The following is a 22468-nucleotide window of genomic DNA, read 5'->3' as shown; positions in this document are numbered from 1 at the left end:
TTGTATAACTCAGAAAAGCACGAAATATCAGCCACGTCTCCACTTCCACTTCCATCATTATGCACCACCTATATCCATTTCTAAGTACTCAGAGTTTTCCAGATTCTCTAACTCTGAAAGACATCTGCAATAACTCTTTATTGTTGAATACTAAATATAGTATCTATTCAGTATTCATTCAGGTATTTATTGCTTAATAAAGTAATGAATGATGGTTTTCTTTTAATATGCCTCTGGAACACGAGTTGTTTCTGTTACATGGTCACATTCAAAGGTCAGCCCTCATTATTCATTCTACTTTTCCTGTTGCTGCTGCAACAAATCATCACAAATTTGGTGGCTTAACACAACACAGATTTAGGATCTGACCTTCCAGGGGTCAAAAGTCTAAAATCTGTCTCCCTGGGCTCCAGCCAAGGTTTTGGCAGTACCATTTCTTTCTAGAGGCTCTCAGGCCACATCCTTTTCTTACCTTTCCAAGTCTTCAGAGGCTGCCTACAATTCTTGGCTTCTTCCTCACCTCACCCTGACCTCTGTTTCTAGCCCCAGATCTCTCTCACAGACACTCTGGATTCTCACTTAGATGGAGCCTTGTCATTGAATTGAATGTTGCAGAACCAACCAGGATAATTTCCTCCCTTCATCCATCTCAAGATCCTTAATTTAATCTCATCTGCAAAACCCATCTTGTTAATCAAGAAATCCCTGGGATTATAATGTGGGCATTTGGGGGGAGGTGACCCTTATTCAGCCTGCAGTGTTACTCCACCACAACTTCTGTGCCAACCTGACTTCCTTTCCTTTCTTAGCATGAGCTACCCATCCTGAGATTCCGTCTTGGGAACTAGAACAAAGTAGCCAAGTTGGAAATCTTAAAGTTCCAGCCAAGATATTCACAATTGGATGCAGTCATTCCACCCTAAACATGTGTCAGTGATATAGAACAGAGTAAAACATGTGCACAGACACATAGTTGGACCCCAAGTCTGGTAAACATCTCCAGGGACCAGAAAGCAGACGAGATTGCTGGGCCATGATTGGGGCTGAAGACAGACTATTGGGCGTCAGTCTGGAAGAAACCTGCAGCTCCTCTGTAGACCTAGTTCTTGAGTGTTGGGGAACAGCAGCTGTGCTTTCAGTGGTCTGAGACTCTGAAATCAGGCGCATTGTTTAATGTTCTGGGCCATGTATAACCTCATTATACATTCTCAGCTCTATAAAAGGAACTGACAAAGGTGATTGACAGCCTTTACCCCATGACATTGCTTTTGATTTAGTCAGGCCCGGGAGTCTGGAGCGAGTCATTGGTGGTGCTGAAGTGTGCACTGTTTCTGAACTTGGTGCCCAAAGTGATCCTCAGAAATGCAGAGATGCATGAAATTCTTGTTTGGGGGCCATGCCCAGTAGTGCTCAGGGGTTACTTCTGGCCCTGCACTCAGGAATCTCTCCTGGTAGGACTCTGGGGATCCTATGGAGTGGCAGGGATTGAAACTGGGTCAGCCATGTGCAAGGCAAGCACTTTGCCCACTTCTCATACCTGGAATTCTCAAGTGAGGACCTCCAAGAAGAAATAAAGGTGACTATATAAAAGCACTATACAGAAAAGCCTAAACAAGAAGGTGAGGGTATAAAAGATTATGAATGATTTCTTCTCTTTAAAGCTGAAACTCAGGAGTTGTATCTGGTAGGACATTTACCTTGCAGGTGTCCGACCCAGGTGTAGTCCCCAGAACCCATATGGTTCCCTGATCCCTGAGTGCAAACCTCTGAGCACTGTTGGGTATGGCCAAAAAAATGAAATAAAGCTGAAACACGGACCACAATTCTAGAGTCAGAGGCATCGCTCTGTGGTAGTTTGAATATCTCACATATGTAAGGCCCTGGGTTTGATCACTGACTAACCTCGCACCCATGTACCTTAAATGACAATTCTAAATAAAGTTTAAAAGTTTTAAAATAGAACTCACAAAATCAACAGACATTATCTCACCCAGATGAGATTAATTTTATGGGAAAATAGGAAAAAGATGTTTGGAGGTATAACTGAAGGAATCACATCTATTTTAAAAGACAAAGAAATGTGAAACTACAAAAAGGATATGAAATGAAAAAGTACGTATGAAAATAATAAATCATCAGCTTTGGAGTTTAAAATGTAGGCAGTTAAATTACAAAGAAAATTCAACTGCAAGTGAAATTTAGAAACTGAGTTGTGCTGCATGTCAGGAAGAATGTCTACACGTAAGAATGAAATTTCACACTGTACACAAAAATTAGCCCAAAATAGAATATATTCATAAAAGTAAAAGGTAAAACTCTAAAACTTATAGAAGAAAATAGGAAAAGAAATCTTGGTGACCTTGAGTTGGGTAAAGATGTTTTTAATCTGTAGTGATAAAAAAAAAAATAAATGTTCACAAATGGTGTCTCACCAAAAGTAAAAATTACTTGGGCCAAAAAGATAAGATGCTACAGGCCTAATGCACTTGCGTCCCACCAATCCGTTTTCAAATCCCCAGCACCACATCTGGTCCTGTGAGCACCACTAGGGGTCACTCCTAAGCACCGCCATCACTGTATCACTGTCATGCTGTTGCTCATTGATTTGCTAGACCAGTAACATCTCCATTGAGAGACTTGTTGTTACTGTTTTTGGCATATTGAATATGCCACGGGTAGCTTGCCTGGCTCTGCCATGCGGGCGAGATACTCTCGGTAGCTTGCCGGGCTGTCCAAGAGGGACAGAGGAACCAAACTCGGATGGGCCGCATGCAAGGCAAATGCCCTACCCGCTATGCAAGCACTAGCGCATGTGTCACAAAAACCAGAATCCCCCCCCCCAAAAAAAAACCTTTTCTGAGGACACTGCAATAAGAGTGTAAAGGCAAGCTGAAAATTAGGAGAGAAAAATTATAAATTATTTGTCTGTAATTTGCTAATATCTACTATATAATAAAATCTCAAAAAAGGAAACAACTCCTTTACTCAAAAGTATAAAAGATTTGAATAGGCTTTCTTTTGTTTTGATTTTGGGGCCACACCAGGTGGTGCTCAGGGCTTATACCTGACTCTGCTCAGGGATCACTCCTGCTGGGGCTCCAGGGACCCTATGGGGTACTAGGGATCAAACCCAGGTTGAACCTGTGCAAGGCAAACACCCTATCCCTGTACAATTGCTTCAGTGTCTGAATATAAACTTTATTAAAAAAATAGAGATGATAAATAAACACACGAAAAGATGTTCAAAAATATTGTGCCATAAATTATTTTGTATAGAAGTTGTGGCATATATACACAATGGAATAATATGTGCAACTGTAAAAAAAGGTGAACTCTTACAGTTTACTGCAAGTTTGAATCAACTGGAGGCTATTACACTCAGCAAGTAAGTCAGAGGGAGAAGGACAACTGCCAAATGATATCATTTATCTGTAGCATATGGAGAAACAAGAGGAGGGAGTAGATAGTAAGGAGCTATGTTAAACCCTTGCTTTACAACACTGAGGTAACAGAGCAGTGGGAGTGGGTATGAAGAGAAATGATGAAGCCAAAAAGAAGTAACATAAGGACAGTGGTAGAGGGTCTTAGTCATTTTGGTGGTGAAACACAGGAATGACTTGCATCAAAACGACAAACAATATTGTCACTATGTTAACTAAACTGCAATACTCATTAGAAATAAATTAAATCTTGTATCACCAAGGAAATGCAATGAAGTAGTTCACTGAGATACCATTACTTGTCTGATGACATTATTGAAATGATTAAAATGAAAAAGATGGATCGCACGAGTGTTAACATACAGTTGGAGGTACTGGAATGTTTTCACCCTGTGAAAATGATAATGGTGACTGAAAAATTGTTTGTTTGGGGCCACAGCCAGCTATGCTTGGGGAACCATGTATGCTAGCAATTGAGCTCAGGACTTCATACAGGCAAATCACTGAGCCACATCCCAGCCCCCTCAGCTATTTCTTAAGTAGTTAAACATACCCTTATTACATGATTCTAACATTCAAATGTTTACAGAGAGAAATAAAAGTATATGACCACATAAGACTCATACATGATTTTTCATATTAATGTTACATGTAATGGCCCCGAACTGGCAATGACACATATAAGTCAGCAGTTGACTGTGTAATCAATTGACTGTGTAATACAATTGTAATCAATTATAATCAATTATAGTGATCAACTGTAACCACAGTTCCAGCCACCAAAAGCAATGAGCACCAAAATTGTTGGTAATCAGCCATGAAAAAGAATGAAATATTGATACATGCAACAACATGAATGAATATAAATATAGTGAGTGAAGGAAGGCAGAGAGAAAATGGTACATACAACAGGAACATTTTCATTTGGAATTTAGGGACAACACTTTTTAAAATTTTTTTATTAGAGAATCACTGTGATGTACAGTTACAAACGTATGAACTTTTGTGTTTGCAATTCGTTCATACAGTGATCGTTTACCCATCCCTCCACCAGTGCCCATTATTCACCCCCACCAATGATCCCAGTATCCCTCTCGCCACCCCCACCCCATCCCTCGCCACCCCCACCCCATCCCCCACCACCCCACCCTGCTTCTGCAGCAGGGCATTCCCTTTTGTTCTCTCTCCTTTTGGGTGTTGTAGTTTGCAATAGAGGTATTGAGTGGCCTTCATGTTCGGTCTATAGTCTACTTTTAGTTCGAATCTTCCAACCCAAATGGGTCCTCCCAACATCCTCTACTTGGTGTTCCCTTCTCTATCTCAGCTGCCTTTTCCCCCAGCATGTAAGGCCAGTTTCCAAGCTGTGGGGCAGACCTCCTGGTCCTTATCTCTACAATTCTTGGGTGTTAGACTCCCACTCTGTTATTTTATATTCCACAGATGAGTGCAATCTTTCTATGTCTGTCTCTCTCTTTCTGACTCACTTCACTTAACATGATACTTTCCATGTTCATCCACTTATATGCAAATTTCATGACTTCATCTTTTCTAACAGCTGCATAGCATTCCATTGTGTAGATGTACCAAAGTTTCTTTAACCAGTCATCTGTTTTTGGGCACTCTGGTTTTTTCCTGATTTTGGCTATTGTAAACAGTGCTGCAATGAACATAGAAGTGCAGATGTCATTTCTACTATACCTTTTTGCCTCTCCAGGGTATATTCCCAGGAGTGGTATTGCTGGGTCAAATAGGAGCTCAATTTCTAATTTTTTGAGAATTATCCATATTGTTTTCCAAAAGGGCTGAACCAGTCGGCATTCCCACCAGCAGTCAAGGAGAGTCCCTTTCTCCCCACATCCATGCCAACACCAGTTGCTTTTGTTCTTTTGGATGTGGGCCAGTCTTTGTGGTGTGAAATGACATCTCATTGTTTTTTTAATCTGCATCTATGGGACAACACTTTCTAATAATCTATCATGATAGAAAATTAATCAGTGACTGCTTTTGGCAGAGTGGCAGGGAAGAGAGTAGAATAAATGATAAAAAGCAGGAAGAAAATTGAGGCTATGATATATATGATCATTTTTTTGATCGTGGTGACATCACATTTGAACTTTCAACACTTGTATTTAATTACATTTCAATAAAGTTGCTTTAAGACAAGCAAATTACATACTTATGTAATGAGAGTTTTTAGAAAATTAATGACCTAAGATGATATGCATATGCAATAGAGAAATCACACAAATATAAACAGGTTTGTTATAATCATTTATATGGAATGAGAAGCTAATATAATGGTTAATAAACTACAAACCATATTAGCTTTTAAAATTGGATGTTTGAAATTTATCACTTTCATTGAAGTCATATCATAGCATTAGAGCATTATATTTGCTTTAGCTATATATCATTGAAATGCACAGTACATTAAGACCACCAATAGAGTCCAATCCTGTCCTTCACATATAGTTGACTTCTTTCACTCAATTTACTCATGCTCCATCCTACTTGGCAACCACAAAATTGCTCTTGCAGTCTAAACATTTATTTTGTTTTATTTAGTTCATTTGTTTGTCTTCTTTATATATTGCATATGAATGAAATCATATGGTATTTCTCTTTTTCAGAATTATTTTACTAAATATAGTACCCCCTAGGTCCATACATGTTGCAAATATGGCAGGAATATTTGCTGTTACAGAGCTGAGTATAATCCTACTGTGTATATATATATATATATATACTGTACATATATACATATATATGTATATATATATGGTGTCTTCTTTATCCACAATTGATGGGCACTTAGGTTATTTCCAGGAGTTGGCTATTATAAATAGTTCTGCAGTGAACGTGAGAAACAGATCTCTTCGAATTATTTTTTTTTATTTTTCTATTTTTCAGGTGAATGCCCAGAAGTGGGATAATATTATTATTTGGAATTACTTTTTAAAAATTTTTAATGATTCTTCACAAGGCTTTCTATAATGGCTATACCAATTTCAATCCCCCCAAACCATGTACAATTATGGAGTCATTCCTCTCTGCATCCTCTCCAGCACTTGATTTTTTTGTTTTAGATGCAGGCATTCTCACAGAAGCAAAATGATATCTCACTGTGGCTTTGACTTGCACTTCCCTAATAATAAGAGTTGACATACATCTTTTTCATGAGCCTATTGGCCATCTGTGTCTTCTTTGCAGGTGTGTCTATTTTGATCTGCTCATTTTTAACTGGATTGTTTGTAGTTGTTTGTCACTCATGTGGATTATTACACATTTGGGATATTCCTCGTTTAATGTAGGATGTACACATCTCTTTTTCCCATCCAATAAGATCACCTTTATGAGGTATGTTTCTTTATGCGAAACTTTTAATTTTGATCTAGTACCATTTGGGAGGTGTTTTTTTTCTGCGCCAGGGATTGAACCCATGTCTCCTGTATAACCTGCTCTAGTCTCATTTGTTTCGTTTTTTTTTTTTTTTTTTTTTTTTTTTTTTGCTTTTTGGGTCACACCTGGCAACGCACAGGGGTTACTCCTGGCTCTGCACTCAGGAATTACCCCTGGCTGTGCTCAGGGGACCATATGGGATGCTGGGATTTGAACCCGGGTTGGCTGCGTGCAAGGCAAACGCCCTACCCGCTGTGCTATCTCTCCAGCCCCATTGTTTCGTTTTTTTTAGTGAATCACCATGAGGTACAGTTACAGACTTACATCTTTTTGTACTTGTGTTTCTGTCATACGATGTTCGAGTACCCATTCATTTGTTTCATTTTGCTTTGATTTCCCTTGCTTTTGGAGTTGAGTCACCAAACACATCCCTAAGCCAAATATCATCAAGTGTGTTGTCTGTGTGTTTTCCCCGTAAATTTTATTTCGTTTCAATCATAGTATCCAAAGTCTTTCCTCCACATTTGCTATCTCAGAAGAAGGTTCCTGAATATAATAATAGAATGCAAAGATCACCTGAGAAGGATGACTCTGGCTTTCTCTTGACTTGACACATGACCAAGAACTTGTTTATCTGAAGCCCTGTTATTTGCAGTGACTGTGTCTCCAATCACAGCACATGGTATCAGAAACGCTTTTCAGAGAAAGGCCAAGCATGGGTGAGGTGGCAGGCAGAAAGGGCAGGTGTGGTCTTGGTGCTCGCGAAGGGAATTGGGTTTCTGTAGTCCCAGCAGTTGAACAACACTGAGTCCAGAACAGGGACAGTGAGTCATCTAACGAGCACTTTGGAAGACGAGAGCAGGAGTTTGGACAGACCACAGAGGGATGTAACAGTAGCATTAATTTTTTCTACATCTGTCACTGGTACCAACCACATGAGTCATAGATCTGGTGGAAACAAACTCACCCCAAATCCTCTGGTTGGGGACTTGCCAGGAGAGCAGTGTCGTCACACATTAGTATATACTGGTGACTCCTGTCCTTAGAATGCATGCATTCTCTGATGTACACAGTTGTTGTATAATCTCCGGGGTGGCCGGGGCTCTTCCCCTGGCCACCCAGGTCTGGGGAGTGTCTCAGGCCACTCGAACAGCCGGGGTGGCCTGGGGCATGGGGCAGATGGAGGAGGAAACAAGGCCCAAACTGGTTGGTTGATCAGTTGCCATTTATTCCATTTTCCCCACACGCCTGGTCCAATCTCTCTGAGCCCCCCAATCTAGCCTCACACTGCCCCTCATTCCCGTCTCCTTCTGTCTCTCCCGCTCATCTCTCCTCACTCCATCTCACTCCCTGCTCTCTCTCCCATTTCCTCCAACTCTCCATTCTCTCCCCCTAGCCACCTGGGCCAATGCTACACCCAGTCTGGTAGCAAAATCAACATAAGAAAGCCTTTCCTTTGCTCACTGGCAAAATACCACTTAAGGTGTTTTTCTCCTTTCCTCAGTCTAATAACTTAATTAACATCTTAATTGACATCTTGATTCTACTTCTTAATATTAGTTATTCTTGTATGGGCACAGTAAGAGATATATTGATGTTTGTAGGGCGGCTCTCCTGGGAGCATCTTGCCACAGACTCAGACAACAGTGTTTAGGCCAGATTAATCATTCCTAACCCCAGCAATGTCTAAATCTAGTTATTACATTTTGGATAATAACAGAATTTGTCCATGACCAAGCTCTTAACTTATAGTTAAGCATTATGGCACTTTGGCCAGGCCCATTTCGATGCCAGGGTAGCACATAGCTCACTGCTTGCCCTGGGTCCATCCAGTCTCTCTCTTTTTTTAAATTTTTTATTGAGTTACCATGTGGAAAGTTACAAAGTTTTCAGGCTTAAGTCTCAGTTATACAATGCTCGAACACCCAATCCAGTCTCTCTTTGGGACCCTGCTTTTGGGGTGCTAAGAAGTAAGGACAACTGAGGCTTAAGTCGAGAGAACAGATGCCCAGGAAGAAAATATCATTTGGATTCAATTAACTCTCATGTTACAAAAGCATAGCATTTACTATCTTCCTGTGCCCATAGAAAAAGGACATTGCTCTGAATTAGCCATGCAAAGGACTTAAGGAGAAGAGAAAAACAATATTTACAAGTCAACAGAGCACAAAGAAAGAAGTTACAAATAAACACAGAGGAATGGGAGCACTGTGATGGGAATAACCCAATAAATCTAAGCTTCCTGCGGCAAGGCAGAAAAGACAAACCAATGTTATCCTACAGTTGTATGTTCTTCATATACAGTTTGACAGCCTTTATAATTGAACCAATGAAGAACTTCAAGCCATGAGGCTCTCTGGGAAGAAGTGCATTATTTTTTTCATAGCAGGGGACAAATTTCATGACAAACTTATGTTTTATATTCAGGCAACTATCTCCAGTGAAAAAAAGCAGCTATTCTCTTTTTGAGATTAAAAAAGGAGTTCCTTCTCCTCATTGTTTTATGTATTCAAAATCTTCAAATCTTAAGATATTTAACTTGGACACTGTGTTCCTAATTTTCCACAACCTTATTGATGGGCTGGGTTCAGGCCTCATTGTTAATTCAGATCTTCATATTAATTGAGGATCAATTATTTGAACCTAAAGAGTCACTGTCATTGTCACTGTCATCCTGTTCATCGATTTGCTCAAGAAGGCACCAGTAACGTCTCCATTGTGAGACTTGTTGTTGCTGTTTTGGGCATATTGAATACCCCACGGGTAGCTTGCCAGGCTCTGCCGTGCAGGCGAGATACTCTTGGTAGCTTGTCGGGCTCTCCGAGAGGGGCGGCGGAATCAAACCCAGGTTGGCCGCATGCAAGGCGAACACCCTACCCACTGCACTATCACTCCAGCCCTAGAGAGTTAGAGGTAGAAATTCTATACACAGAGGGAAACCTAATTAAAGGCATTTCAGGGGCCAGACATGTAACTCAACAGTCTCAAGTGTTGGCTCTGTATGAAGGAGCCTGGCTTTGATTGCCAGCACCTCGTGATCTTCCCGGCACCACCAGGAAAGACCACCTAGCACAGAGCCAGGAGCGCCAGGAGAGGCAACTGAGCATCACCAGCTGTAACCCGAAATCTGAAAACAAGCAAATGCATTCAGAATGTGTTGAAAGAAAAATAAGGACTGCTTTCAAAAGCTCCGAGCTGCAAATAAATTGATATAAATAAGCCCATGTATCCACTAAAAGGAGATTCCAGTAGACACAGCATTTCCATGATGAGTATGGAGCAAATTCCAATGCGATCACATTTCCCAAAGGAAATCAGGACAGGATCAACTGGGAAGAATTTTCCCTGCAGCAATAACAATGCATTAGAGAATTTTCTTATGTGTCACTCTCTTTTCAAATATGCGATTTTAATCATCTTGCCAGTTGATTTAAAAAATGTATAAAACTGTGTATGTTTTGGGGGGGCTTTTTTTGGTCACACCCAGCGATGCCCAGGAGTTACTCCTGGCTCTGCACTCAGGAATCACTCCTAGCGGTGCTTTGGGGACCATATGGGATGCCGGGGATTGAACCCGGGTCGGCTGCATGCAAGGCACCCTACCTGCGGTACTATTGCTCTGGCCCCTGAGACTGTGTGGTTTTAATATACATTATTGTATATATTGTGGGGTTCTGCCACAGACTGCACCCCGATCCTCATGCATGCAAGTCACAGGCTCTATTGGTGACCCACATCCTCAGCCTCCAAAGTGTAGTTTTCTATGGAAAGAGTTAATGATCTGCTCAATGTGACATGCAGGTTGGGACTATCTCCTTGGAATCAGTGAGTTTGGCAAGTGTTTTGTGTAAAGGGCAAGAACTGATATTGTATCTGCCATCTGCTCTGTCCTAGGAGCTGACCTCTGCTTAAGGTGGTAGTGTGAAAATAGCCCTGGGTGACTCATTTCCATCAGCAGGTTGTGTGCTGTGTGTGGCCCTAATTGTATCTCTGACCACCTAATTAGACTAGTGGTGTATGTGTGTGTATTGTACCCTTAGTACAATAAGCGTATGATGTCCATTCCAATTAATATACCCAGGCTAGCAAAACTTTTACAAAGCCTAACTAGTCTTTTCCATCAGCAATGCACTCTGTACTCTGCATTTCTCCTCTTTTCTTCTGTTGTATTCCTTTACAGCTAATCCTGACCATACTTAGGATTCCTGACTTGTAGGTCAGAAAAGACTCATTGCTTGTTAAAATGCATATTCTTGCTGCTCTTCCCATGATAGCTACTTACCGAGCCTTTGGAGAATAGGCCCAGGATCCTACAGAATCAAAGAAAAAAATCTCTAGGGCCAAACTATTTGGTCAAGCACCTGGTTCACAGGAATAGACCCTAAATTTGGTTCTTGGCACCACAGTAAAGTGCAGGATCCCCCCCCCGTACCAAAACAAGTGAAACTCCTACTATACACACCCCCTCCCCACTGATATGGCAATAGGAGCATCAGCGAACCCTAGCTGATTCTTGAACACAGCAGCTTTGGCAATCTTCGATCTGCTGTATCAGCGGAGCTACACCCAGAAGTAAAGTTTACCCAACAGTTGCGTCTGGTGAAGTGTTCCTATGTTTTCAAAGGAGCTGTGATTTTGACTTGCTTCTATTTATACATGAGTTAGGAATTTCCCCCGCTCTATTGCCCTTATGTCACTTTTCATTTACATCCCTCACGAGGGCAGGAAAGAAAGAAGAAAGTTGAGTTTAAGCACTGTTACATTGGGAATCTGTGTGGTCACTACTAGGCATACCAAAAGCATGAGTAATTGACATAAAGCTGTTCTAAAGAAATATTTTGTCCTGATTTTTCTCTCGTTAGAATCTGTGTTGAACACGCTGCATTCTGGTGTGCCACTTAAAGCATACTTTATGTCATGTGGATAAGCCTCGCCTTTTCTTAGGTTGTTCCAGGGACTATAGACTTGTTTTCCTTCCTCTGAAAATTGCTTTCTTTGGTTTAGTTTTGGTTTCTGGCCACACCTGACAGTGCTTTGTGATGGCATCCTTGATAGTGTGCCCAGAGTGGGGTGAGAGGACCCAATCCAGGCATATGCTCCAGCCCTTTGAGTTATCCCCCCAGCCCACTCTGACAATTTATTTTTTGTTTTTTGGGGGCCACACCCAGCAGTGCTCAGGGCTTTCTCCTGGCTCAGTAGGCAAAGATCACCCCAATGGGGCTTCAGGCACCATATGGGAAGCTGGGGATTGAACTCAGGCTGGCATCGTACAAGGCAAATGCCCTACCTACTGTACTACCTCTTCGGTCCCTCTGACAATTTCTTATGGATGTCTTCTAATGTCTTGAATTGGCCTATGAGTATGATGTTAGAGAATCATTCCAGTTGGTGTAAAGTACATGTTATGTTAGTCAGTTGATGAGCACAGTTAACCTGCTACAGAAGGTCACTGTCATTGCAATGAGTTAAGTCTTTTCCAAACCTTGAGATCACATGCTGTTTTCCCCGCCTATCCCAAGTTTTGACACTTCATTCTCTAAGTCTTGACTTTCAGAAAAATGTCTCCGGCTTGCTCAAAATCTCATGACCGCCACTGCTCAATCCATTTCCTTTGTTTACCTAGCACAGTGATATGCTGGAATCGGACTTTCATCAGAGACCTCAAGTTCTGACATCTCCTTCCTTCCTTCCTTTTCTCTGGTTAGAGTTGCACAGGAATGATAATGATGACTTGGAGAAAGAAGGAATTTCTTGGAGTTAGCAAGAATTCTGGAGGAGCCTGGGCCAGCCTTGTCTGTAAGACAGATGAACTGGCCTCCTCCCTATCCTTGCACCCAGGCTGTTTCCATTCCAGAAAGATCGAAAGGTGGGCCAGGACTTTTCCTGGGCTGTGTGGCTGGGGTCACGAGGGACAGCAAGTCCAATTAGAAGGCTAATTTGAACTTGGCTTCTGGCCAGAGGGCCCTGTCCAGAGCACTTTTCAGTCGCCAGAGCTAATGCTCCAGTAGGTTAGAGTGAAGTTGGTGGCCTGCCCCAGAGGCGAAGGTCAATTCCGTTTGAGGGTCGTTTTCAAGCGAGACAGAAATCAGGAACTGGAATGGAGATTGGAACCGAGCATGCATTTTTATCCTGACTGGGAAATGCTTATCAAAATAGTTCTTAGTTATCACATTAAGCGCAAAGTGCCTGGAAATGACGTTCCCAGTGAGGGGAAATGGGCCAGCTGTGCTTTTTTTGGCTTCCTCTCTTCTGTTCAACAGGAAAAATATTGATCAATGGAAAAAGTGCCCCCTTTCTGTTAATTTAACACAGGAGTTTTAGATAGTGTGGGAAATGGTGAGACCTAATGTTTTGGCATCATGATTTTATTCCATACGTGGCAAAGAGCCTTTTAGAAAATGATTTTTACCTGGGACACACGTTTGCACCTACAGATGCGTTGCTTCTCTCTTGCTGGCCCCACTGAAGAACAGGGCCAGCTTCAGATTTCCCTGGGCTTGTTCAGTGAGTAGACTTGGGAAGAGCCTGACGACACTGGGACTTAGCAGCAGGCTACATTTTCTTTCCCCATCAAGAGGGAAGCTATCTGCTGTTCAGTGCTTCCTTATGAAACAGGTTAGCCCCATTTCTCCACTGAAATAAAGAACACCTAAGGAAAGGGGCCCATCACTGGGATTTCCAGATTTCAGACTCTTCCTGGACAATAACCCTCTGCCTGCCTCCTTTGTTCCAGGTGATGAGGCTTCGCAAACTGGCTCAGCAGATTGCAAACTGCAAACAGTGCATTGAGCGCTCGGCATCCCTCATCTCCCAAGCGGAACACTCTCTCAAGGAGAATGATCACGCACGTTTCCTCCAGACGGCCAAGAATATAACTGAGAGGTGAGTCCCGGAGACTGCTGGGAAGCTCTCAGCTGCTGGGCTCCTGTATCTGGGTGTGATTAGTGGGCATTGGCCTTGCCCTTGTCTCACTTTTGTTTTCATTTTCAAGGCTGAAGACCAGAGAGAATAGAGGCTTTGAATTGCTTTGTTCCAGCTTAAGATGCCTCCCTTTGACAAGTCAAAGACCTTTCAGTAGCAGCCTGGAGTTCAAGGTCTTTGAAAACATAATGTCCCATTAGAGAGAACAAAATCAGCTGCTTTTAGGGAGTGAAAAAGCTTATGTTAGCACAAAAACAGCATTTATTGTGACTTTCAGACCTGATCTTATCACACACTTGATAACAAAGAATCCAAATGAAGGCAAACACATAAAGGGAGTCTTTCCTTCCGCCTCAGAGCTCATCTATTTTTAAAAATCACCTAGGTGTTGTTCTCTGCTAGGCCCATGTTTATTTGGTTGAGAAGTGTCACCTCTCATGAAAAGGGCAAGGCCAACTCGAGAGAGAAAAGCCTGAAGTGCCAAGCTCATCCCTCCTTCTTTTAAACTATCTTGTATTCTAGGAAAGGAACCATAAATATGACATTATACTCGCGGGTACTATTGAAGGCTCAGCTGAAGAGTTAAGCCAATGAGTGACTGTTCCTTGCCTACTCAGACCTGATTGGCATAAACATTGTTCAGCTTCACTGATGCAAACACCTCTAGCATTTCTGTAACCACTTGAGAGCCAATCAATCGAGACACGGTGACAGGTTGGGGACAAGCCTTATTAACAACAAGCTGTCAGAATAGGGGAATGGCATACAAATGTCCTCAAAGTAGCCATCTTGTCTGCATAGTTACAACAGCAGTTTTAACAGAGAAAGCGAACAGGGAAGCAAAGTTTTAGGAAGGACTGTTTACAAACTCGTGAGTGCCAGACTGATGAATGACTACCCTGTGGACCTGTCCCCTGCAGCACACTTTCAATTATGTATCCGGTTTCTGAGGGAGGGTTCAGCTTGTCCTTGTCTTAGGCTTTTGGGAGGAGGACAAGGTAAGGGCCACAGTCCTACTCCAGAGAGCTTACTGGTCCTATAAAATGTTGAATTCAGCTCTTAATTTAGTTCAGGCGAGTTTTCATTCTAGCAAAACCAACGCACCTACAGCCTCCTAAATGCCATCTCTATTGGATGGTCAGGTCCTTGACTTTTCCATCATTCTGATTAGGAGAGTCAGTAGTGCTTCACCCAGAGCAGGAAGAGAGTTCTTTTGCCAGAAGACCCCCGGCCAGCTGTTTGGTATGGGTCAGGGGTCAGCAAACAATTCCTGCAATGGATCAGATAGTTCATCTTTTCGGCTTTGCAGTTCCTAAGGTCTTGATCATCACAGCTATTCAGCTCAGCTGATAACAGCTCAGAGTCAGAAACAGATAACTTGGAAATGAATGGGTGGGACCGAATGCCAGTTAAACTAGGTACAGAAACAAGCACATTTGGCCGGTAGCCTCTATTTTGTCAACTCAGGAGGAAAAAATTCCTTGTCTCATGACTTGACTTTTTCTAGAAAGGAGAAAGAAAAGTTACATTTATTAATTGCTGCATTGTGATGGACACTTGGTTAATTTCTCAAATACTATATTGGGGGGCATTGATATTTCCATCTTTACAGTTCTTCCAATGAGAGTAGTGTATGGGATTTTTATAGCTCTTCTTTAGTATGCAGTCAGCTTGATTGTGTTATTTCTTCTATTTGAGAAAATTTCCTTCTACAAGCTATTTATATCTTCCAAGGGATGAGGACAGGAGCCAGTTCTCTTTCCCTTTATTTCCTTTAAATGATCTCCTCCCTAATCAAAAAGAAATAGTTTCTCTCTCATGATTCTTAGGTTCTTAGTGTTTAATTGTCTTGGCTGTTCTCATCCAATTGCTTTATATTTATCCTGAGGTTAAAAAGTGCAATCAATGAACACAAAGACTCCAGCGTAACTCAGTGTGCTCTACTAAATGCTCTCTATACTAAGGCCTGGTTTCCAAATGAGCTCCAAGAGTCTTTTTTTCCAGTTGTAAATGGCTGGACCTATAAATGGTCCAAAGGCTGCCATGAACTGTCTTTCTTTAAAATTCCTAAAAGTGGGGCTGGAGTGATAGCACAGCAGGTAGGGCATTTGCCTTGCACGCGACCAACGCAGTTTCAAATCCCAGCATCCCATAGGGTCCCCTGAGCACCTCCAGGGGTGATTCCTGAGTGCATGAGCCAGGAGTGACCCCTGTGCATTGCTGGGTGTGACCCAAAAAGCAAAAAAAAAATTCCTAACAGTTGGGTCAAATATAATATGAAGAAGTTCTTACTGGGCCAGGAGAAAGATTGTGGCATCGTGACATTTAGAAAGATGCTCTACATGTAAAGCACAGCACAAGTGTGTGGATGCCCACATGTGATCTCCATCAGATCCAGCAAATCCAGTCTGGTCCCATTCAGCTCTGTTGCTGACAAGCCCATCTCATCAAGGACAGAAACATGACTTTAATTTTTCTCTATAAATGAATTATATTGTATCCTGTTTTTCTCACCATCACTAATACAGAATTCTTTGGGGTAAGTGTATTTGCACTTTTCAAATTATGTTAAAGAAGCAATAGTATTCACTAAATTCAGATATAATAAAGCTGGCCCACCACTTATGAGAAACCTAAAATTTCATCCAATTGGAATACACAGGGCCTATAAGAAGTTGCCAGAAGCCTTTGTTCCTGCAACTCCCTCCCACACCCCACCTCTGGTCTTTCCACCATTTGGTATGCAGTAAAAGGACCCTGGACTAGTTGTTGGGAGACCAGTGTTCAAGTCTCAGTGCACTGCCTTTTTCCCATTGATTCTTTGAGTTTATCCATGAGTAATTTTCTACATAGAAAACTGCTTTTCCCTTAGGAGCTACAATAACATTACTGATGACTTCTAAGAATCGGACTAAAAGATCAGAGATTGATAATATTAGTTGGATTTATGTCTTTTCCTGTTCTAGTAATTCTTTTAGCCCCTCCTTGTATGTTTGTTGGCCAGTGCTGGCCTCTGTCTACCTTATCTCTATTCTTCAACCTGTCACCTACCAGGTGTCTCTAGTACAGAACTTCCTAGGTTTCTGCCCCCTATTGTATCTACCTTAGGCTTTGGTTTTTGTGTCCTTCTAAATGATTGAAATGTGAGATTTCAATCACAGCAGCTCCCCACTCTGCCCGCCTGGGCGGTGTGGCCGTCAGCACTCACAATAAACTCATTCTAAATGGTGAGTATAATTCTTTATTATTTTTTTTTTGCTTTTTTGGGTCACACCCGGCAATGCACAGGGGTTACTCCTGGCTCTGCACTCAGGAATTACCTCTGGCTGTGCCCAGGGTACCATATGGGATGCTGGGATTCGAACTCGGGTCGGCCGCGTGCAAGGCAAATGCCCTACCCGCTGTGCTATCTCTCCAGCCCCAGTGAGTATAATTCTTTAATGTGGGAGTACTGCTATTTATTCAGCCATTGACTAGCTGATTGAATTGGGCATAAACTCCACATTACTTTTTAAATTCTTTAATTGCATATCTGTGATATAGACCATTACAAAACTGTTCATAATTAGGTTTCAGTCATACAATGATCCAGCACCCACCCCTCCACCATTGTACATTTCCCACCACCAACGACCACCAATGTCGTCAGCTTCCCTCTCACCATCCCCCAACCCCCCTCCCCCCACCTCCAGCCTTCCTCTATGGGAGGCACTTTCCTTCTTGCTCTCTCTCTCCTTTTCCTTTGGTGCATTATGATTTACAATACAGGTGCTAAGAGAGCATGGTGTTTGTTCAGGGCATTCAGTATTTTTATTGGGATGGTAAGGCTGGAGTAGCTTTTTAACTGGGTGGCAGCTTTGGGGTTGGGATGTGAATGCCAAGGCTTCCAGAAGTACGGGGAGTTGGGGAGAGGTAGCCCATCCAGACTCCAAGAAAGTCTGGAGATTTCAATCACAAAACCCGCATACCTTAATTTTCAGCAGATTATGTCTCCATGAGGTCCAGCCTAAGACGGTGGAGTCAGGCCAAGGGTATGGCTACGATTTTGGATTGTGGGAGCAAGCGGCTACCAGGGGCTCTGCTTAGAGGAGCACCAGACTAGCCTGCCCCCTCCAGTTTACTCCGGTCTGTTCATCCTTCCATGGGTCTGTGATTAACTGTGGCTTTTGATCTCTTTTGAGATTTATTATAAATGGTCAGTATAATTTTCAAGTGTGGAGCATTCAGAGCACACTTATTATCATGTAGGGCTTCCTAAACTGAGGGTTGGGAGCAATTTTTCTGCATCATTGAATCATTTAGCATTAATAACATCATTGTTGATGTGATTATACTCACCTACAAGTTAAATAAAGCTGCGAATAGGCTTTTACGGGGGGTGGAGTGATAGTATACAGTGGGTTGGACATTTGCCTTTCACGTGACTGACCTGGGTTTGGTCTCTGGCATCCCATATAGTCCCCCAAGCACTACCAGGAGTCATTCTTGAGTGCAGAGCCAGGAGTAACCCCTGAAGCATTGCCGGGTGTCACCCAAAAAGCAAAGGAAAAAAAGGCTTTTCGACTTAGTGACGTCACTAACAATGACAGTAATACAGTTGTGGGGAAAGCCTAAAGCTTTACATTGTAAGTGATGCAGCTGCTCTGGAATCAACAGGTTCTGAGCTAATTGCTTAGCAATTATGACTTGTGTTTGGTCTGCAGCTTCACACATGTGAGTCTTATTTTGCTCATATGCTCCCAGCAGGCAGAACCCTCAGCCATATGGTTTTCACCATCACATTCCCAGCAAACTGCCTGGCAGCAATGAATGGGTGAACAGATCTGTAAAACAGGAGTGATCATTCATTCCTACCTAAGATGGTTGTCCTTGGGATAAGCTTAATTGGGATAAGTATTAAAAATATTAGTTCAATTCCTGTGACAAGGTAAACATGCAACAAATGCAAATTCCCTTCCTTCCTGATAGCTAAATGCATGCAAATGGATTAAATGATACATCCTGTCCTCAAGGCACACTAATAAAGGGATTTGGTCTGATTATATAAGTGTCTTTATACGATTATGTTAATATTAAGTTTGCTATACCAAGAGGATGGTAACTAAAAATTCCTTCTGAATAGTACCCATTTTCCAGAGCTCCTAGATAGTTCTCAGACTTGTCAAGGTGACCCTCACCTCCACTGGCAATTCAGAAATATCTCAGGAATTTCCCACAATACAAAACCCAGAACTCAGTTTGTCGACTCTATACTATTAATATAATGTGGTGCCAGAGAGATAGGATAGCTTGCAGCGCACTTACCTTGCATGAAGCTGATCTGTGTGTGATCCCTGGCACCTTGTGTGGTCCCCAAACCCTTCAGAAGTGATCTCTGAGCATTGCCAGATGTGGCCCCAAAGCTCCCAAGCAAACTAAAACTTATTAAATGTGGCTTGTTTCTTAGAACATATCTTATGAATGGGTATTGAATTGTGTTCTGCAGGGTATTGTTAGGTGTTAAGGCAATAGGAAGCTTTCAGGGCCAGATGCATTTGGGAAGTCCTGAGCCTAAGTAAACCACAGTGAGATACTCTGAGAGCTTGCCCACTGTGCACTGTCACCCATCCCCAAGAGTGGCTTCCGTGCCATTGTCGGGGGCTAAGCCTCGGAGCTGTTAGGGGAGCAGAATAGAATACCAGAAAAGCTTTGAGCAGTGAAGCTCCGGACATGTCCACTCCCTCGCCGAATGGTTCCATGTACCCCTGGTGACATGGAGATCAGCAACATCTAAGTAGAAAGAGAATAGGGAGTTATACCGTCTTATGCATCAAGATATAGGAAACTGTCCTTATGTGCCCTAAAAGTTAAGAACTTTCATGTGGCACATGCATAGCACACACACACACACACACACACACATATCTGTGAAAGTCAGGAATGAAGATTGTGGCATAGCAACAATGCTCTTGTGAACTGGGGCAACTAAACCAAAAGGACACAAGATGGGTAACCAGGATTTGGGGACCAAGACCTGGACTAGAATGTTGAATTTGGCAGCCTCCCCTCACCTGTCAGTCCCCTTAAGAACTTGAAATTGTAGCCAAATGCCAATATCTTTCTTTCCTTAAAAAGGAAAGTGTGTAGGTGTTGAAAACCCCAGTGATCCCTAAAGATTCTGCTCTCGCTGCTTGCCTCTAGGCTGCAGGACTTTCATCCTTTCCTACTCACACCACAAACTCCCACCATCAAGATAGCAGGTGTTTTCTGATGTCGCTGAGTCAACATCCCATTTCTTTCATGGTTGGTGGCTCTCAAAGCAGAAGAAAGGCCAGGAGAACTTCTGTTCAGGATGATCATGAATGGAGTCTCCTGCCCCTGGCTTGGGGAAATCTTTTTTCCCTCGTTTTTAAATAGTTTTATTATATAGTAAGATTTATCTGCTATAGATAAATGTACCAAAACTAACTTTATTTTTCTTACAGTGAGTTTTGGTGGAGGGTTTCAAGATGGTTCTTTGAACTTTGTTCAGCCCAATGGAGCCTCCATTTATTTTTTTTATTAGAAAATCACTGTGACGTACAGTTACAAACTTATGAACTTTTGTGTTTGCATTTCTCTCATACAGTGATTGTTTACCCATCCCTCCACCAATGCTCATTCACCTCCACCAATGATCCCAGTATCCCTCTTACCACCCCCACCCTATCCCCCACCACCCTACCCTGCCTCTGCGGCAGGGCATTCCCTTTTGTTCTCTCTCCTTTGGGGTGTTGTAGTTTGCAATAGAGGTATTGAGTGGCCATCATGTTCCGTCTATAATCTAATTTCAGCTCGCATCTTCCAACCCGACTGGGTCTTCCCAACATCCTTTAGCTAGGGGAAATCTTAATGCAAGTTTGTCTGTTCAGAGCTTTCGAGAACCCCTGGGTAGGGAAGCAGAGCCTCTGGGCTTTGTCAGCCTTGGAGAAGTGCAATGCTTAGGATTGTTCGTGGCATATTCATGCAAAGTTAGATTTGTTTCGTGGCACATTCAGTGCAGTCTCCCTGATGAGCTGGCACACAACAGAGATCACTGGAGCATTCACTCTCACAGGGTCCTTTAAGGACTCTGGTGGTGCTTTCTGTAGCTTTCCTTTTAACTTCTGTACCTGAATGCAGATATTCAGGGCCCTTGAGAAATGCTCTCGGGCCTATGTAGACATTTGAGTATTTATTGAATAACTTGAAGACCTGAGTTTGGTGTGTTTATAGAACATAAAGAGGGCATAATTGAAGTATAGTCTTACTATAAAACTCTGTGAATATCTGCATGCCAGTAAAATGCCTGGCAACCATTATCCTGTCTATTAGTCCAAATCAGTAGTTGTTACTAATAGTAATTTGCCCAGTTCCCATGGGTGCCAGACTTTGCAGATGAAAACATACAATTCTGGAGTTCTCTTGTTTGGTTGGTTGGTTTGCTTTGCTTTTGGTGTTCGGCTGCACCCAGCGATGTTTAGGGCTTACTCCTGGCTCTGTGCTCAGGGATCTTTCCTGGTGGGGCTTAGGGAACCGTATGAGGTGCTGAGAATTAACCCAGATCTGCCGTGTTCAAGGCAAGCACCTACCTGCCGCATTATCACACCAGCCCCTCAAATCCCATACTTCTGATTTCACTGTTCTTTAAACTTTGATCTGTAGATCCAAATTTTATTTGACTTATCATCTTGTTCATAATCTTCTTTACTTCTCTCCCTATATGAACCCGAAGACACACCAGAATTTCAGTTTTATAAACTTGATCTATAAGGATTTGGAGCACTGGGCAGGTATAAGTGTTTACTTGGGGGGAAATTTGCCTAGCATTAACTTAGCCATGTAATGAATACACTTCGCTGGCCTAGAACATGTTCCCAACATTATGTACTCCACTCCATTCTAGCAGTCTGAGGCACGTTCCTCAGGGCCCAGAAAAGCCCCACTTGCATCCCATACTCCATTTTTCTCCTGCCTCCCAGCGCCATGGGCAGGCACAGATGTGCTCCCTCCGAGCCCGCTCCTCCTGCTTGCTGTGTCCAGGGCGCCCTATCAGCTCTGTCTCTCCTGTACTGTGATCTCTTGTTATGTGTGAATCCTATTTTACCTCCTGGATGCACCCATGGGTAATTTGTTTCTTTCTCTATTGTGAAATTCGAAGGTATCTATATGTATTATTACAATGCCATTGTTACAATGGTACTGCTTTGGGTGTGCACCTCCACCACCACCTAAGTGACAACAACCCTGCCCCTCTGTCCCTGTGATAGGTGCCATTCTTCACGTTGTTTGGTGGGGGTGTGGGGGAAGAACACCTGTCAGTGATCAGGGCTTTCTCCTGGCTTTGTGCTTAGGGATTATTCCTGGCTCAGGGGACCATTTGGAGTGTGAGGGATTGAACCTACAGTGACCATGTGCAAGGCAAACACTCCACATGCTATACTAGCTTGCCGGCCCCTATCAATACCATTTTTGCAGTCATGCAGCATCCCATGATGTTTGAGTCAACACAGACCACATATGACAGTGGTTCCTGTATGTATTAGGCATGGAGCAGGCACTACTAAGTTTCTGTAATTATACTCTCTGCTGGTCATCGTGATGAAATCACCTAATGATGTGTTTCTCAGAGCATATCCCTGTCATTAGTTGATTCCTAAGTACAAGTAAGATATATAATTTCTGAAATCCAAAGCCTTAAGAGGTACTAT

The 22468-nt window shown here is 42.5% G+C and overlaps 1 protein-coding gene across 1 annotated transcript in view; it reads left to right on the top strand.

Annotated features, from left to right (window-relative positions):
- MID1 (midline 1) overlaps window positions 1-22468 on the top strand; it is a 144019-nt gene that overhangs the window by 88092 nt on the left and 33459 nt on the right. Inside the window, exon 5 of the mRNA XM_004612178.2 lies at window positions 13573-13721. Within this exon, the coding sequence (XP_004612235.1) occupies window positions 13573-13721 (149 nt within the window). The remainder of the gene's footprint in view (window positions 1-13572; window positions 13722-22468) is intronic.

This window comes from Sorex araneus, chromosome X (genome assembly GCF_027595985.1).
Source record: "Sorex araneus isolate mSorAra2 chromosome X, mSorAra2.pri, whole genome shotgun sequence".
In the NCBI taxonomy this organism is placed as follows: domain Eukaryota; kingdom Metazoa; phylum Chordata; class Mammalia; order Eulipotyphla; family Soricidae; genus Sorex; species Sorex araneus.
The sequence above is the reverse complement of the archived record's forward strand: the minus strand, read 5'-3'. Positions and strand labels throughout refer to the sequence as shown.